Genomic DNA, 19,088 nt, shown 5'->3' with positions numbered 1-19,088 from the left:
AGGTAGAATCCCAGGCCCCTTTTGCATGATAATTCTAACTCTGGATTCACTATAAATACAGTATCCAGGGCTGAGAGATCTTTACATCAGACTGGTAGATCCACAATGGCATCCCAGTTCAGACCCTAGACCCTAAGTTATAACTCTGGTCAATTTCTGTCTTCTCTAACACCAGCTGAAGGCCAGTTGCAGTGTGCAGGTACATAGGCTCAAATCATCCCCTTTCTGTCTGTCATTTCATATTATTTGATGTCCTAAAAGTAGTACAGTGCATCTACCTACAGAAACTTTCTCTGCCAGTGACAGGTATAAATACTAACACGTGGCCCATCATTCTCCAGAGACATACTTGTATGTGTGGTGCAAGCTTTGGGACTTGAGGTGCTGTGAGCCAGTGTCCATTCTGCCCAACACAAAGGACATGGAAATGAAGGTGAACTAGAGTTTCTGCTTCCCAGAAGGCCTAGGGCCTACCTGCATGCTCTCTCTTTGGAGCACCAAATAACCAGCACAAAGAGCTTGCATTGAAACACTTGCGGGCAGTGTCCACCACTCTCTTGCTCACTAAGAAACCCAAGTTCTTTGCTAGAAAGAAGATAGGCACTGAACTCCAGCCAGGCAGCAGGCATTGGCAAGACACTTAGCACTGCATCTTACAGACTAGTTCTGGTGCTAAGGCAAACACCTCTTAGTAAGTTACTCTAGGTCTGTGCCCACACATTAGTGAAGGAGGTAGCCATCAGACAAGGATCAGTTCAAAGGAGACGAGAATGAAGAAGCTCGGGGACAAACATGCATGTCCTAGAGGAGGGACCACTCACACTGGACAGCCCTATCCAGACAGCATGGGCAGCCAGCTCTCAGCTTCAAACTTGCAGCCCTCTGTCAGCAGCCCTGTTTTTTTACCCTCTGTCTTACAGTAAAACATGTTTTGTGTTTTCTACTCACTAAAAGCAACCCCTAAGACTTAACCACTTAACCTGTCTGTCTCTCTTCTCTGCTGGGACTTTTGGCCAAATACTACCTCTTTTCAACCAGGCTTCACAGTGTTTTGGAGTGTCTCTGACCTCCGTTCTGGGCCCTTCTGCCTGCAAAGCTTAAAAACAGACTCTTCAAGGCCTGGCCTAGTGCATGCTTACCCACTGGTCTGCAGGAGGAGCAGGTGACCAATGATACCCACAAGCCGGGGGCTGTCATATTTGAGGATAATGCCATCTGTAATTCTTCTGTACTTTCTGTGTCCTCAACCATGCAAAACCACATAGTCCCAAACAAGAGAATCCCTGTCATATTGATATTGGCGGTGCAAAGTTGCCAGCAGCAGAACACAGCAGATCAGATGTTGGAAATACCCTTTGTAAACACAGGCAGTTAGTCATGGGCCTGCGTTTGCCAGGGCTGGCCTAAGGAGACACCTAGGCTCTTGCACATTGGCAGTTGCTGGCTTGGACTACTCAGCCTGAGATAGTCAGGTTCACACCCTTCCCAACTTCTGAACGTGTCTGGGGTCAGGTTCTCTTAGGACTCATTATGGAAGCGTGGTGTGCCCAGGATGACAGGACCAAAAATGAGCATGCTAGGATGCTAAGTGCAAAAAGTAATGAGCATAGCTAGACGAACTAAGGGTTAGCAAAGCAACTTCTGCCCAGAGTCAAAGGACCAAATCCTAAGGCTTTGGGCATTCAGCTGGAGCTCTTACCTGTCTTACCCAGGTTCTTTCTAGAAGGGCTTCGCTTCCTCTAAGTGCCTTGGTCCCGAGGCAGGCTGGGGTGGGGGAAGAAAGACATACACACTGTGACTCTATAAATTCAACGATACATTTCCCAAGAAAATCCAAGTCCAAATGGAGAAGGGACAGAGAAAGCAATGTGTTTCTGCTGCAATGTTTTCGGGCACTAACATGATGATTTTGCCATTACAGGTATAGAAAACGATGAAGAAATCAAGCAGTTAGATGAAGAGATAAAGGAGCTTAATGAGTCCAATTCCCAAATGGAGGCTGACATGATCAAACTCAGAACTCAGGTAACAGTTTGTGAAGCCGCAATTCTCCTCCAGCGTGGAGCCCTGCTTCTTGTTCCTCTGTCGTTGCTGCTCCTGCTGCACTGAGAAAGAGTGTCCCTGTGTGCCTAAGCTGGCCTAGAACTCCCCAAGTCCTCCTGCATCAACTTTCAGAGCATTGAGCTTACAGGCATATGCCACTATCCCTGCCTGGCCCCAGTTCCAGCTCTAATGTCAAACTTTTAATTCTGCTTCTTACAGAGTTGCAATCCCTGTACCAATGTCAAACCCGAGTTCTAGTCCTGCGATGATGCCTCGATTCTAGTATTAGCAGTTCAGCCTCAATTCTAGGTCTAGCATGGAGCCTCACTTCTAGTTTTAACAAGAAGCCTCTGTTCTAGTAGTACTCTGTGCTGTTGCTTAGAGGAGGGCTGAAGGCACCTCCTGGGAGAGCTGTTGTTTCTGTGTTTTCTCATTTTTCCTCACATTTTTCCCCTGGTGGGTAACTTTGCTTTCTGCAGAATCATTGCATGGCAATATTTTTGGAAACACAAAGGCCATATGTTGTCCACTATCTATGTGTGCTTCTGTGCTCAGCCAGATCCATTTCTGAATAGCCATTCCCAGACTATCACCTGCTGTAGGAAAGACGTGGGTTTTCTCTCCAGGTGGTTTAGGCCCTAGTGTTACTGGTCGTTTTGCATCATCCACAGTGATGGTGGAAGCTCCTAAGGTTTCTGAGAAGCATTGCCTCTTACTTATGTCTCTGAGCTTGTGGGCTGGTGGGAAGCTGACCTTGCATTTATATGTGAGTTCCCAGGGTCTCGTGGCCAACTGGGAAGGTGAGGAGAGAGCTTGTTGTAGCACTTAGATGAGTATCTACTAACAGAGGAGCCTTCCCAGCCCTTCGTGACAATCACTGTGGTACTCACTGTGGCAGGTGTCACCATGGACACACATGTCACACATGTCCACTCAGATCCTGAAGCACTTTTTCCCAAGGCTGCTTCATATTCTTGGGCTATACATTAACACAGAGGTAAACCAGAGACAGGTTAAGGCTGAAGTCGCTTCTGACAGGATCACACTGGAACCAGGAATAGAGAAAGTCACAGCCAGTGCCCAGGGTTGTAGTTCCACTTAGGTGACTGGAGTCCTGTTCAGGAAGAGACCAGACCTAACTTTGGCAAAGAACTAGAGAGTAAATCCTGGAAAGTAAAGAGGAGATCCATCTGGGCATTTCAGTGTCTCAAATAGTTGACCCGTCAAAGAAGACCTCCCCTGCCACCCACATTAGTCCATTCCTGTTGCACGCACGCGCGCACACACACACACACACACACACACACACACACTGTCCCTCACCATGTGATAGGCCATGCCATCTGGGGATACCAGCAGTAAGAAGACTATCTCCAGATGGCCATGAACTCACAGAGATCCACCTGGCTCTGCCTCCCGAGTGCCGGGATTAAAGGTGTGTGCACCACCACCACCACCACCACCACCCGCCACCTTCACCACTCTTCACAGCAGGTATTAAATGTCAACATGTGAAGCCCAGTGACACTTAAACTCCTTCCAAAACACAGTGTCTTCGCTAACCTAGGACCACTGTTGTTAAATATCCAGTGTGTTCAGTTCACTGTCCACTGTAAGAATTCAATTTGAGAGACAAAGGTACCACTTAACTGAGAGGGTGAGCCCGTGATTTCGTAATACAGTTGAGCAGCATTTCTTGTCAAGTTGGTACAACCAAGACGGCTTTTGTGAGCCCTAGGTGTCCCTGTGTGTGCAGCTACATACAAAAAATTCAGTCCCTAGGTCTCTGGCCCTATAATAAACTTGGGTCAAAGGTCCTAAGTGCCCAGACACCTCTCTGGGCCAGCAGAATGACCAAGGACAATATACACTTTATTCCAACTCAGCTGGACTCAATGTAGCACAGGTAATGGGGCCCTAGGAGTGTTGGGCACCCAGCTGAGCACTCTCAGACTGAGTCTCAATTCAACAAGTTAAGCACATCACATTTCATCTGGTCCAACTCTGTTCTCACCCACTGTATATAAACGTTAGCAGCTTATACAGGAACTCAAACAGAGAGCTGCAAAAGTGAGCTGAGCACACTCTGGACCAAGGAAAACATAGAAACTGAATATACGCTTGGTAAAGAATGAGAAAGAGGAGACTAAGACTCATGGAACAAGGAATGGGGGAAATAAGGTGGATGTAAGCTACCCCTGGGTGGTTGTGAGATGGCCCAGGAGAAAGAGAGGATGCCATTGGGTAATAGGAAGGGAACATTCTAGCACAGAAAATGCAGGGGCAGAAGGAAGAGGGTTCAGATGGGAAGCCCGTAAAGAACCTGTCCCCTGTGGTCACCAGTTGGGCTCAGCAGCTTTATTGGGGAGGAAGAAGAGAAAGAGGTGCTAGAATATGAAAGAGAAGTCATATTCTCAGACCAGATTGCTAATGAGAAATTACCTGGCATCTGGCTCTGTCCTCTCTCACTTGGCCTCTGCTGCGTTGGCTGGTGTCAGCCCTGCAGCTGGTCTTCAGCTGCTGTATCTCCAAACTGCTATCAGAGTGTGGTTTGTTTTTTCTGTGATCTAAAATTCTCCGTGTTACTCAGTCTCATGTGGTGGTAGACAGCAGAGGACCACTTTGCTGTGGAGCTTTCCTCAAGTCTCTCCCCTCAGTGACCTCACTGGGTGTAGGCCCTGTCTGTGCATCTTCTGCACACACCTGTGAAGTATGTCTCAGTGGCCTTGGTTCTCAGTTCTGTTCACCACAGAACAAGTGTGCTGGCTTCTGGACCCCACGGCCTTTGTCATAATAGTTGTGTTCCAGGCTCCTGGCTGCTGCCATACAGCTCTGTACAGTACTGTGTGTGAGGAAACAACCTGAATGCATCACAAAGTGATGTCATTCTGTTGGGTTTACAATAGCCACTGAAAGAAGCACAAGAGGCTCACAAGTCTGTCACAAGTGGGCCTTGGACTGTCTTTGATCTCTAATGGCTCCTTCTGGTAGAGGCCATCCTGGAAAATACTTAGGCCCAGAGGCAAGGCAGGCAGACAGACATGAGACTTGCTCAGTGGAAATAAATCTGTGGTGTATGATTGCCCTTTGCAGACCTCCATCTTGGCTTAAAGATGTCCCATTCCTCATGACCTCCTGTCATGATCACAGAGGATCTGAGGGTCCCTAGAGATCAGCTCTGGGCCACCTGAGTAAAGAGCCAGTGTTCTTCCCAGAGGTCCAAAACAGGCACATTTTGACCCAGCCCTCAGCCTGCAGCCTGGCTCTGAAGGTAGTACAGGCTCTTCACATACCACTGTTGAGGGCCAGTACTTTTGGGAGAGCCTGGGGTTGGGGAAAGATATGTCCCCATATACTCTCCCACAGCACACTGACTCTGAGAATGGCCACTGCGTTTCAGTTTTGACACTTCAGTGGAATTAAGCACCCTAGGAAAACAGATATCTTGTGGCCAGTGTACATAGAGGCTCCTGCTTATCCAAAGAACAAGGAAACTAGAAAAATAAGAAAAAAAAAACTAGGGAAACCAAGGCTAATAGTCTGGGGAGACCCCCAGGGTCACAGTGCCTTGACATAGGCCTCAGGCATTTGGATCTGAGTCCATAGGAGAAAATGAGTTCAAAGTCCACTTGAGAGTTGGCAAGTCACACAGTTGAGAGGAAGGAAGCCAGGTTGCAAGACTTAGAGATGCCTACGATTCCACTGTGTATCCAGATGCCCCTCTGAGTGCCCTACCCACTATCCTGAATTGTCCAGGAACCCCACACGTGGGCAGGTGTGCATATGAACAACCTGGGCTGGCTGGCTTACACCTAGAGACTGAAATTTCTAGGCCACAACTGCAGCTTGAACTCCCTTTCTGATTAGAACTTGTGCTAGCCCTTCCCACAATCTCCATAGTTTTCCCCCACAGCTTAGTGGTTGGTATCTGCACATGAGACTTGTTTATTTTGCAAACAATGCAGCTCAAGTCGCTATCTTCTTATGGGAGTACTCCAGGAAATGATGGGGTGTCTTTGGCTGGAAAGCCTGCTTTAGACACATGATTGGGAAACGCAGGGTAGAGGGGAAATGTATCTGAAATAGCCCTGTGAATGCTGGTGGAGATATCCAGGCATAGCCTGAGGCTTGGACCACTGAAGTTGCTCTGCCCATTCCTATGAAATCAGGCTGATTGATGTAAACCCACTGTACAGTAGAGAGAAAGCCAACGCACAGAGAAGTGGAGCCTAGAGCCCTGCAGAGGTTTCCTGAGGTGGAAGACCATGGAGGGTGCAAGGCCCTAGGCACAAATGTGAGGGGGTGGATTCTGGGGACCTATGTGGCCAATAGTTAAAACGTAACTGTCTGGCAGACAGAGAAGCCAGGATATCCGTTCAAGTGGCTACCAGGATTCTGTCCCCACTCCCCTCCTCTCCCTTTACTCTGCCTGAAATGTTTGACACCTCCGGCCATCCTGCCATCTCTTTGAATTGTATTTTAATCTCAGAAATCATGCTTTTAGCATCAGTTTCCTAGAACACAGGAAGCCTTGGATCCCATACCTAGCACTACACTAACTGGGTATAGTTACACTTGATTGTAAATCCAACACTTGGTAGGTGGAAGCAAGAAAATCAGAAGTTCAAGGTTGTCCTCAGCTACATGGTGAGTTTGAGTTAGCCTGCACTACATAAAAAAGTGGGAGGAAAATGGAAGGACCCTGCATAGATTGATGTCCTCTATACTAACCCACCAGCCAACATTGGCTCTAAGGAATCACGGAGACTAGAAGAGCACATCTTCTGCCATGGGCCCAAGGATAGCTGCCTCTGGGGCCTCCTTCCTCAATAGCAACTGCTCACACACGCACTTCTGGGCCTGGGAGGTATCCCTGGGATGGTGTCTTAGTCACTTGTTTGTTGCTATGAAGGGACACCATGACCATGGCAACTCTTTTACAGGAAAGCATTTAATTGGAGGCCAGTTTACAATTCCAGAGGTTTAGTCCATTGTCACCACGGCAAGCATCCTGCTGGAGAAGTAGCTGAGAACTACATCCTGATGTACAAGCAGAAAGGGTGGGGAGGGAGGGAATGGGCCCTGGCATGGGTTTTTGAAACCTCAAAGCCCACCCCTAGTGACACATTTCCTCCAACAAGACTACATCTCCTAATTCCTGTCAAGTCCCTGGTGACTAAGCATTCAAATATATGAGCCTCTGGGGGCCATTCTTATTCAAACTACCACAAATGGAAACACTAATTTGACAGAAAAAAAAAAATGCCAGAAAGTTGACCAAGGTATCGGGAGGAAAGCATTTGGCTCCAAGGAGTTCTCACATAGGACAAAGGGGATGTGTTCCTTCTGGGGAGAAGTCCCACTAACACACTGCTCCAACTTTCAGATATGCTGAGTATCTCACAGTTTCATAGGCCCTGGCTATGGTGAGAGGTGAGAGCCTAGAACCTAAACCAAGTGTAGTTCAAGGATGACCAGAAAATGCGGAAAGGAGAAAATAAGGGCAAGAGGGATAGAGACACTAATGAGAGAGGAACTCAGTGTAGGGGACACATGGCAAGTCCTGAGCATGGACCATCTTGGCTTCCCACCCATGTGAGGTAGAGGAGGACCCCCCACCCCCATGCTAGCACTCTAGCCCTTGGCAATTCTCCATTTCTCCCAGACCTTTTAAAACAGTGGTCCTCAACCTGTAGGTCCCAACCCCTTTGGGAAGGGGTCACCTAAGACCATTGGAAAACACAGATATACATTATGATTCATAACAATAGCAAAATTACAATTATGAAGTAGCAATGAAAGTTTTATGGTTAGGTCACCACAACATGAAGAACTGTATTAAAGGTATTGGGGAGGTTGAGAACCACTGTCTTGGAAGAAGGAGGCCAAACCAAGAGACTAAGCCTCCACCTGCATACACCCACTAGCCACCCACATGGACACAGGGCACCCATCAGAGCAGACAGGAACACTACAAAAGGAAATTAACATCGATTTTAGAGATTCATACAATTCCCACAAGACAGCAGGAACAGATAGACAGATAAGAGTACCCAGACTTGAGAACATTCAGTAGGGGAGAGCAAGCTGACAGTGAGGACACCATGGCTGCTGTGGCCAGCACCATGTGTTCAAGTGTAAAGAATCGAAGACACAAGTCCAGGTCCCCACGATGCAGCCTCTGTGTTTGAGCAGAAAGCTTCTGTCCTTGTCCTATAGCCTAGTCCCTCACAGCCAGTATGCATGTTCCCAGAAGCCTGCCTTATGTTACATGTCACCCAAATGTGTGATTTCAGATCACCACAATGGAGAGCAACCTAAAGACAATTGAGGAAGAGAACAAAGTCATTGAGCAGCAGAATGAGTCGCTCCTGCACGAGCTGGCCAACTTGAGCCAGTCCCTGATCCACAGCCTCGCCAACATCCAGCTGCCTCACATGGTAAGTGACTGAGCTCAGGTGAGCACCTCGGAGCCTCCACGGTCCACCTCACTGAGTAGATGTCTGTTTCATTGTCCATGGTCCTTCAGCTTTTGGTTGTTTTTGGTCACCACCCTGAAACCATACCGTTAACCGCTAGAAACATTGGTGGGGCTGATCGTATAACATTAAGTGTGCTCTGAGTAGGCCTGTTAAGTATTATGGAAACAGTGGCTCTATGCTATGATACTGTTTTATGCTTTTGTGAATATACTATTCAGAAAATAAAAGTTGTATATGAACTACTATTTAATATCTCGTAGGATCCAATCAATGAACAAAATTTTGATGCTTACGTGACTACTTTGACGGAAATGTATACAAATCAAGATCGTTATCAGAGTCCAGAAAATAAAGCCCTACTGGAAAATATAAAGCAGGCTGTGAGAGGAATTCAGGTCTGAACAGCTGCTCTAGTGGTGACTCATGCTTAAAAAGGATGCCTCTTGTTTCTTGCTGCTGTAACTTACCAGAAAGTGTTATATATTTATTTCTGTCGGAACAGTGTTATGCTACAAGACTTCATAATGGTTTTGTGTGCTCTCAAGATAGTACCTGCAGACTAGTTTTGGATACATTCACATTTTGTACGTTTTCATATAAGCTGACATAGTGTGATTTGCCATGTAATGTTTATAGCTGCTGCTGTCTGCACATTTGGGGGTCTCTATATTTCTGAAGAGGTAAGCTGATCAAAATAAATAGAGTGTAAATTCTTTTTAATGCTTTAGTGGTTCAATGTTTTAGTATTTTGAACTGAAATGGACAAAAAAAGAAAAAGGAAAAAAAAGCAGGTTTGGATGATCACTTTGTGGCCTCATGGCCACTTTTAGACATTATAATTTTGCCTCAGGTTGGAGGACTTTGTGGAATTTAAGAAATACATTTTGTGTGCATATTGTTTCATAGCAAGAATTGGTTGCAAAAAAATGCTTTATTTTTGAACAATGCTTGGAAATATTATGTGACTTTTTTGTTTGTTTGTTTTAGGAGGATGGTGTATGGTGGGGGCAATAAATGAGGTTTTTTGCATTCCAAGGAAATGGCATATGGATTAACTATAAGAAATGAAATAAGTAATTTATTGTAAGACAACATCAAGCCATGGAAACTTGGCAGAAGATTCAAAGCAGCTTAAACAGCACTTTTAATTAACTCCTAGACATTACATGGTGGGACTGTGGAAACTCCGTTAACACAGGAGCTTGTCAGAGGTGGACAACACGAAGATTTCCTTTGCATTTTCAGTAACCTTTGGAGCACCCTTCTCTTATTTCTCCTAGAGCCCATGCCCCTCTGAACTGTTACCACAATATAGCTTACCTAGCAGAAGTTGATTGTTTTCCAATTTGAGAAAAAAAAGGTAATTTAAGCATTTATCTCCCCTTTCACTTTCAAAAATCATCATCATTCGTTATTCTTGTTTCACATCTGAGGATGAAGGCTAACGGCTGTGATTGCCCGGTTACTGGATGGGATTCTCTGCTGGGCGGGTGGGAAAGCAGCTCTCCCTTCCCTTCCCTACCTGCCCCAACTCTGACTTTGACTAAGCCTTGGTCCTATTCAGAACACTCTGGACACCAAGGCCAAGGACGTTCACGTTCTGCCCTCGCTGGGTCCAGCTGACTCTAGCATCTGCACAGCCTTGTTTGGTTTATGGTGACCTAACCTGAGAAGGAATGCAATCAGATTTTAAAGTTACTAAATATACTTCGGCACTTTTTTGCTTTAAACTAGATCATCTTAGACTTGTTGATACCTTTGAAATTTGATGGTTTCATCCCAAATGACTGCACTATATGTATGCATATGGCCACTTTTGATTGCTGCGCCCCCTTCTGAGTAGTCTTTGACAATGTGTTGTGTTCCCCGATGTCGACTTGATTTCCTTTTAGTAGCATCTCTCTCTTCCATGTCTTGATGTTATGCAGGAAGTACAAAAGTACTTTAAAATTTTGTTATGAAATAAAAAAAAAAGATGGGTTTTGTAAAAATAAAAAAAAAAATATTTTTAGCAGAACAGGACTTACAGGGTCATTGTCCCCACAATGTGCCAGTCGGCTCTTTGCACTCGCCTTGTCCTATATATCCGTACGGAGGTGTGCAATCCTGTGTCGGTCGCCTGTGACACTGAAGTTGATGAGTTGTAGAGGAGGCCCTCGAGGCTGATCCAATACGGTTACTAGGGAGACTACAGGGATCTCACGACAAATACTCTGATACAATACTCAACCTCGGTATATATATATATGTATAAATATAAGAATAGCCCAGCGGCACTTTATACTGTTCACTGTACAAAAGCTTACAGTTTTCCACGAGGACTTTAATAACTAGCTGGGGAAAAGATTATGTAATTACTTGGGGCTCTGCGGGACCTTCTCTGTCCAGCGCCCCCTTTCTGTTGTGCGATTAGTTGTAGCTGCCATGCTCAGAATTGCCTTTTTGAGAGCTGAAGCAAGGTGCTTACTGTCACCTGATGCCATACACATGGTCCCAGGCCCTCACCCGGGGGGAGGGGGGGCTCTGTTCATAGCGGCACATGCATTTCCCCACCGCGTCTTGTCTGCAGCTTCTTGGCCAATGTAGTAATGCTTTTAGTAGAGTAATAGGTAGTATCAGTTTGGATTCTTATTGTTATCACCTATGTACAATGGAGAGGGGTTCTAAGCACAAATCTGCTGCTCATGTAACGTTGGTACATAATATCAAATCAAAAGTTATCTGTGACTATATATAGGGATCACACAGTGTCACATGTTAGAATGCTGACTTTCCACATGGGGTTATTGTGAGTCATCAGAGCATATTTATTATAACTTATTGTTCATATTCATTTCTAAGTTAATTTAAGTAATCATTTATTAAGACAGAATTTTGTATAAACTATTTATTGTGCTCTCTGTGGAACTGAAGTTTGATTTATTTTTGTACTACACGGCATGGGTTTGTTGACACTTTAATTTTGCTATAAATGTGTGGAATCACAAGTTGCTGTGATACTTCATTTTTAAATTGTGAACTTTGTACAAACTTTGTCATGCTGATGTGAACACATCTTACTCTGAATAAAAGGGTGTTGCCACGTTTGTAGCACGAAGGATCTCTGTTGGGTCTGAGTCTTCACTGCAGCCTGGAGTGCCCTCTGGGCTCCTGGAATCCACACCCCTGCTCTCTTGCCTGGGGCGTAGCACTGTGGGGCTGGGCTGGAACTTGAGGCATGTGTGGATGGATGTGGTCCCCATGCATCCTGCTGGCCGCGCTTCCCAGAAGGGGGATGTTGCTTCGTTTACTGTTGCTCCTGTCCCTCATCCCCTCCCCAGCTGAGAGCCAACCTGAGCACTTGAGGTCACTTTAGTGCAGATGTCTCGCAGCAGCTTGGCACTGCTGTTGGTGAACATAAGCCCATACCCAGAATGCCCAGGTGGACTGCAGTGGCTTTCACAGGGCTTCCTTACCTAGAATTCGATCTGTGATAACACCCTGGTTCCGGTACTCGCTCTACCCATTTTACCTCCTTATCACTCCAGTTCCATGGGTCTCCTAGGACACAGAGGCTTCAAGGGGCCATCATGGTTACTTCACAAAATGTCCCACATTGGCTGCTGTGATTGTAACCTTATGGGTGGGTGATTCATTTTAAAGGAGTGTTTTGTTCTTATACACAGCAGAGCACATAGCATCACATGACTGTTGTTGGTTATTAAACCCAGGAGCTCACAAAGGATGCAGTGTTGCTTTCAGGCTGTTAGCAAGGAGCTGAGCAACAAAGTCACCTATGAAGTGTAACTGGCCCTTCAGATACGGCACTCACATCGTCCTATTAATAAAATTTTAAGATTCAACAATACCCTCCTATAGCATGCACAGTCCCCTAATAAAGTCTAAGGAAGCAGCCCCTGAAATCTTGGTGAAAAAAGGACCTCACTCCCAGTGGTGCCCTCTGCTGCTAAACACTCGGGGTCAAGTGAGCTCCTCAACCCTGTTCCAGCAGATTGCTTCTTGGAGAGCTGGCAGCAGCAAGAAGGTGCCTGGAGTCATTGTTGAGATCTTCCGGTGCCGGCAGGTGAGTGGTGACTCTACCCCGTTCCTTCATTTCTGCCTCAGACCTGTCTGTGGGCTCCTGTTAAATCCCATCTCTCCAAACAAATAAAGCTATTGGACGGGTGGCTGTCAGTGTCTCAGGTCAGCCAGCTTAGGAGCAACCCTAGAAGCAAGGTCATTATTTAAAACAGTTTAAATAATGTTCATAATCTAAGAAAATTTTGAAAAAACTTAAACTTGCTGTTTCTCAGCATTTGTCCTGAAAATAGAAGAACAGTTGTGAACAAAGAAAAAATAATCTCAAAATCCTATGATGGAAGAATGGGTGAACAGATCTGAGAAATGCACTTTGCAGAGCATCACAGAAGTGATACAGCACCAACTGTGATGGTGTTAAGTCAAGAGTAAGTGACCAAAACCCAGGGGTCAGTGTCAAGGTGAGCTGAGTGCACACAGGTAGCCCAGAGTCAGTGCCATGGTGGGGTGGGCTGAGTGCACACAGGTAACCCAGAGTCAGTGCCATGGTGGGGTGGGCTGAGTGCACACAGGTAGCCCAGAGTCAGTGCCATGGTGGGGTGGGCTGAGTGCACACAGGTAACCCAGAGTCAGTGCCATGGTGGGGTGGGCTGAGTGCACACAGGTAACCCAGAGTCAGTGCCATGGTGGGGTGGGCTGAGTGCACACAGGTAACCCAGAGTCAGAGTGCCATGGTGGGGTGGGCTGAGTGCACACAGGTAACCCAGAGTCAGTGCCATGGTGGGGTGGGCTGAGTGCACACAGGTAACCCAGAGTCAGAGTGCAATGTTGGAGTGGGCTGAGTGCACACAGGTAACCCAGAGTCAGTGCTATGGTGGGGTGGGCTGAGTGCACACAGGTAACCCAGAGGCAAATCACAGCACTGGTGTGGGTTCAGCAAGCACTTAGCAGGAGAAATAGAACAGGAAAAGACTCCCAGATTACTGCCCCAAGAAAATCAGAAGAAGAGGGACTCTTGGAAGGTCCTAGCTCCCAGCACAGCATCTCCGTAAGACCGCACAGGAGGGACAAACAGTGGCATTTCATACGTGTATCCAAGAGCCCTTTGTCTGAGCCTGTCCAGTCTTGCCAGACTTACCAGTCTCAAGGAAGAGGGCTTGATCATATATTTCCCACCATGGATAGAAAATTTGATTATTGTTTTTATTATTTATTTTGGTCTCTCAAGACAGGGCTTCTCTGTGTAGCCGTGGCTCTTCTAGAACTTATTCTGTAGATCAGGCTGGCCTTGAACTCACAGAGATCTACATGCCTCTGCCTCCCAAGTGCTGGGATTAAAGGTGTGCACTACCACCACTCAGCCTGAAAAAATGATTTTTTTTTTTCCGAGACAGGGTTTCTCTGTGTAGCTTTGTGCCTTTCCTGGATCTCACTCTGTAGCCTAGGCTGACCTCAAACTCACAGAGATCCTCCCGCCTCTGCCCTCTGAGTGCTGGGATTAAAGGCGTGCACCACCACCGCTTGGCTGAAAAATTGATGGGCAGATGAGGGAAGAAGCCATGGTCTGGGGCCCCAGCAGATACCCAGAGTGGCAAAGAACAGCTTTGTAGCATCCCTTCCTCCATGGGCATTCAAACAGCTTGGCAAGCACACAGGGTGCAGGGGCAGGGAGGTCAGGTGACAGCAGAAAATGGCATAGTCACCTTAGGACACTGGCAGGAGGCACTGACAGCCATCCACAGGGAGTCCAGCTGAGTGCCCAGCCACACCTGCTTTTCACTGGGAGGGTCGGCACCTTCTCCCACCCCTTCCTCAGCACAACCGGGATTGGCCTTCTCTTCTACTCACGGTGACTTGATTCTCTGGCAGCAGGACACACCTCTCACTGCCCCCTCCCAGTTCATATCCAGACAGACACTGTGTACTTGAACTCAGTAAGATCACACAGAGGAGCCAGGATCTTAACCAACATGCAGTTTAACTACGTGCCAAGGAGAAATTCAAGCAGTGCACTTGAATAGTCTTTCTCTTTCAATTGCTATCACACACACACACACACACACACACACACACACACAGTCACCAAGGTGACTCTGAGCAAAGTGGGGGAAGGGCAAAGATCAAATGTGTCCAGTGCACAGTGGACTCAGGACAAACCTACTGCCCTGGATTCTGACCCATCCTTACGTCAAAGGTCCTCTCCCTTCTCTTCTCCAAACTCCTGAGGGATCCACTTCCCACTTACATATTGCTTCTTCCGGATATGTTGCCTTGAGTCATTTTTCTTCAGCAGGGCAAGATAAGAAAGCAAAGGAGAAGTGAATATCAACAAAACCCGTGAGTTACATGGGGGAGGCTTAATGATGAAGGACATCTACTAATGGAAGGAAAACAGGAGGGAGGAGATGGGGCACGGGATCACAGACCAGTCACCTCCCAAGGCATAAAAAGTGACATGGTCTCAGGTAAGTCACAGCTGTCTCTTCTGTCCTGGTGGGGTCTGTGGTGGTTGTTAGGAGAGAGGTACCTCCACAGGCCCCTGTATTTGAACAAGTGGTCCCAGGTGGCAGAGCTGTTTGGGGAGGCTGTGAAACCTTTGGCAGATGGAGCCTTGCTAACAGAAGTGTGTCACTTAGGGGCCGGCTTTGGGAGTCCATAGCCTCCCACCACGTCCAGTTTGTTCTCGCTGCTTCATGTTTTTAGTGGAAGATGTGATGATCTCTCAGCTCCTCGCTTTTGCCGCCTGCTGCCATGCCTCCCTGGCCATGATGGACTCTGCTTCTGGAACCAGTAAGTCCAAATAAGTTCTTTCTTTCATAGAGTGCTTTTGGGCATGGTGTTTTATCGCAGCAACAGACAAATAATTCAGGGTCTGGGTTTGTTCTGATATCACATTGCTGTGGTATACTGGGTTGAGCCCCAACAATGTTTCCCCCAAGAGGCAGTCCACCCTGCCAGGGTGGTCAGCAGAAATCACGAGAAACAAGGATGCTCTTTCAGGTGCTGGCCACAGCTGGGAAGCTAACAGAAGTTTTGGCAACTGTTTTGTCTCAGGTTCAGGGTAAGTTTTCCATTTCAGGTCATGTGTAAGATAGAGGCAGGAGATGCTAAAATAATTTTTCATCTAGTATTTGGGAGTTCAAAAACTACATCTAAGACCATGTAGGGAGTAGGCTGGGAAAAAAGGACCTTATACTAACTTCTCCAGTCACCAACCTAAACTGGGTCTTTCCATAGTCACCTCAGAGTAGGGTCCTCTGGGGCCCAGAGCAGCAGCCACCCAAAGGTCAGGTTTGCACAGGCCCATCTGAGAGAGGCCTGCTTCTTAGAAAATATCCCAGAGAGAACCCTGGTCAAGGGACCATGCTCCTCCCTCTACGCTTTCCCAAAGTAGAGCAGACGTCTGCCCATGTCCTAGATCATCGTAGTGGGGTGAGCAGAATGCTGCTGCCTTACTCCCTTTTCCACTAGAATGACCCCTGACGGAGACACAGCCCAAACTACTGAAATCTAAGTAAATGCATCTTAAACATAGGCTGAGGACCCACCTGTCAGCAAAGGGTAAGGACAGCCTTATTCTAGGTCCACCTTATTATGGAGAACAGCCAACCATAGTCTGGGAGAATACTGACTCCGTTAAGGAAAGATTCAAAGCAACTGCTCAAACGTGGGCTTCCCAGCAGCACCCAAAGGAGACTGCACTCTAACAGCCACCAACCCTATCCTGGCCCATGCCACACAACCTCAGTAGACTGGGAAGGTAATTTTTCCCAAGTGATTTGAGAAGCTCCAAAGTGGAAACTGGTGAAGACCCAGGATAGGAGCAGTCAGAGGACACATGTTCAGAAGCACTGGAGCCTGGGTCTGACCACGCCACTGCCCGCTGCCCCTGCTTCAGAAGGACTCAGGCAGGTGAGAAGCAGAGGTGTCTTCAGGAAGGGAACTTTTCAGGTGAGCTAGATGGCAGTGGCTGGCCTCAGGAAGCCAGGAATGGCCCTGGGTTCCATCTGGGTTCCGTCTCCAGAAATGCATACACCAGAGGTGGTGGCACATGCCTGTAATCCCAGAACTCAGGACCCAGAGGTACGATGTTCAGAAGTTAAAGGTCATTTTTAGGTATATAGTGAGTTCAAGGTCAGCTTGAGCTAGAGGTTGGGTAGAGGGATGAAAGAGGAGAGGGAAGGGAGGGGAGAGGAGGGGAGGAGAGGGAAGGGAGGGGAGAGGAGGGAAGAGAGGGAAGGGGTGGGGAGGAGAGGGAAGGGGAGGGGAGGAGAGGGGAGGGGAGGGGAGAGGAAGGGAGGGGAGGAGAAGAGAGGGAAAAGTTTAGTTGGAATCTTAAAGTGCACAGTGTAACTGCAGAAAACAGCAAAACCATACGTATGGCTACTACTAAGACTCCTAAGTGTTCCTTTCTCAAGAAGCCCACAGCCGTACTTGGATGTATCTCATCTTCTCCCTAAGCATCACTCTTTCTGTTAATGTCTGTGCTAGATATATGTTAAAATATCTTCCTTAATAAATTCTGATTCCACGTCACACTGACTCTTCCTAAAAAGAAAAAAAGTAAAAATGAAAAAGAAAAAAAAAAATCTGGCTTTCCTTGAGTGGAAAGAAGTCCTTGGGCTGCTCCAGGGAAGAGCATGGAGCCGCCTCTGCGACCGAGGCAAAGTAGCTGTCATAATCAACAGCTGCCTGCAGAGGGCGCCGGAGGGCACAGACAGGGAACAAAGCTGGAAGGTGGACCGTGCATGAGCAGCAGGGCTGGGACTCTGCCCTTCAGTGAGTCTTGTCTGGTTTAGAAAATGAGAGAGGAGGGAGAGCAAGAGGTGGTTTAGACCCAAAGCTTCTCATCTACCCCAAACCCACTGACACTCATTCTCCAGAGAGGAAGTGGCTTTAACCGGCACATCAGGTAAGTGTCACCATTTACCGCTGTGTGTGTTTGAGAACTAGTCTACAGAGGAAGCAGGGATGAGAGCCGTGAGCTGGAGTTCGTGGACAGCTCGTGGGAGTGGGGGCCTGGGGTAGGGCAGTGGTGGCGGTTAGAGACAGGGGGTGGACACATTGCTAGTGGGGAGCAAGAAGAGACCTGTAGTCAGTGGAAAGAGCTGCACGGGTCTGCCCTCGGGGCACACAGCCAAGCCAACCCACCCGGGCACTGCCTGAAAACAGATGCAGGGAAGCACCTCGGTTCTGGCAGAGGACTGTGTGGCTGGAACCCAGAAGCAGGTGATACCAAGTCCCTATGAAGGAAGTTGGGGGTAGAAGTCAGAGGTGTCTTGAGGCTGGCTGCTGATGAAGAGAGGGAAAGAAGCTTGGGGAGTGTGTGTGTGTGTGTGTGTGTGTGTGTGTGTGTGTGTGGAGACAGGCAACAGACAGACAGATAAGGTGTAGTTTGAAATAAATTCACACTAGTGCTTTAGAGTCTATTCGTCTCTGACTTCCTATGACTGCATCAGGCATAGAAGTCATCCCAGACCTGGGTAGCTGGACACTGCCCATCTTCATTCTGCTAGGAAAGCAGCGTCCCTAGAAGGCTGGGGGCAATCACTGAGACTCTCACCGTGGCAGCCTGAGTCCAGGGTGGTAAATGATGTCTCTAACCCATTTTCTGTAGGAAAAGAGGAGCTGTGCAGCACCTGCTCCTGGTGGGACACTCTGAAAGGGACAGACGTGCTGAACCAGGAGGCTTGGACAAGCAGGAGCAGCTCGTCTGACTACAGCCCCTCCTCTGCTGGGTAATGAACGGCTTGACCCTGCTGGTCCTCCCTCCATCACTGCCTGATACCAGGGGAAGGTGGAGGCCATGCCCAGCACATCTAAAGCTACAAAAACAGGAAACTGGGGCTGGAGGAAAGCATTCTGCTAACGGAGCTATAACCCCAGCCCAAATCCCATCGTTTTTTTTATTATTTGTTTTTTGTTTTGTCTTATAAATAGGCTGAGTTTTGGGTCCAGTGTGCTAAGAGTGCTTTATGGCTCTTTTTCTGGTAGTGTTTGTTTGAGACAGGGTTTCTCTGTGTATTCTTGACTGTCCTGGAACTTGCTATGTAGACCAGGCTGGCCTTGGACTCAGAAACCTGCCTGTCTGTGCCTCCCGAGTGCTAGGATTAAAGGTATGCACCAACACACCAAGTTTGAAACTGTTAGTTTACAGAAAGGACTTGGGAAGCTAGAATGTCTGACATTCATTGTGAATGCCTAGAAAGCCAAACAGGATGCAGAAGAATCCAGGGAGACTCTGTTGTCTCTATGAACATTTTTGGGATTTTCAATATGGGAATCTCCAAGGTGCTACTCTGGCCTTGGCTTGCACCTTCAAAACACAAGATCACATCTAGAAGGTCTGAAGGGGACTCACAGAAGCTTCTGGCCTTTCTGGATCCCACCAAAGGAATCAAGGGCATCTGCTCCATGGCAGGGTATGCCAGACCTCTAGGAAACACGGGTATAGTAGGAATTCCCCTGCCTCTAACATGGACCATCCATGGGCAATGTGACTTCAGATGCCTGTATCCAGACAGGCATCTAAAGTGAACCACACAT

At 47.4% G+C, this 19,088-nt stretch overlaps 1 protein-coding gene and 1 long non-coding RNA gene across 17 annotated transcripts in view; both read left to right on the top strand.

Moving 5' to 3' along the window:
- The window catches only part of Myt1l (myelin transcription factor 1 like), a 407,242-nt gene extending 395,617 nt beyond the window's left edge, over positions 1–11,625 (top strand). For 8 of the 16 annotated variants that reach the window (XM_028883136.2, XM_028883138.2, XM_028883139.2 and 5 more), the window contains 3 exons: positions 1,922–2,031; positions 8,340–8,483; positions 8,786–8,926. In XM_028883136.2, the coding sequence (XP_028738969.1) occupies positions 1,922–2,031; positions 8,340–8,483; positions 8,786–8,926 (395 nt within the window). Of the gene's footprint in view, positions 1–1,921; positions 2,032–8,339; positions 8,484–8,785 lie in introns of all 16 variants that reach the window. The other 8 variants (XM_028883146.2, XM_028883137.2, XM_028883154.2 and 5 more) reach the window with 6 other exon arrangements.
- Positions 11,626–17,080: 5,455 nt separating this feature from the next.
- Positions 17,081–18,494, top strand: LOC119086410. The gene is made up of 2 exons (XR_005089686.1): positions 17,081–17,454; positions 18,160–18,494. It is a non-coding gene; the product is annotated as an uncharacterized LOC119086410 (long non-coding RNA).
- Positions 18,495–19,088: the final 594 nt, after the last annotated feature.

This window comes from Peromyscus leucopus, chromosome 22 (genome assembly GCF_004664715.2).
Source record: "Peromyscus leucopus breed LL Stock chromosome 22, UCI_PerLeu_2.1, whole genome shotgun sequence".
Lineage (NCBI taxonomy): Eukaryota > Metazoa > Chordata > Mammalia > Rodentia > Cricetidae > Peromyscus > Peromyscus leucopus.
The sequence above is the reverse complement of the archived record's forward strand: the minus strand, read 5'-3'. Positions and strand labels throughout refer to the sequence as shown.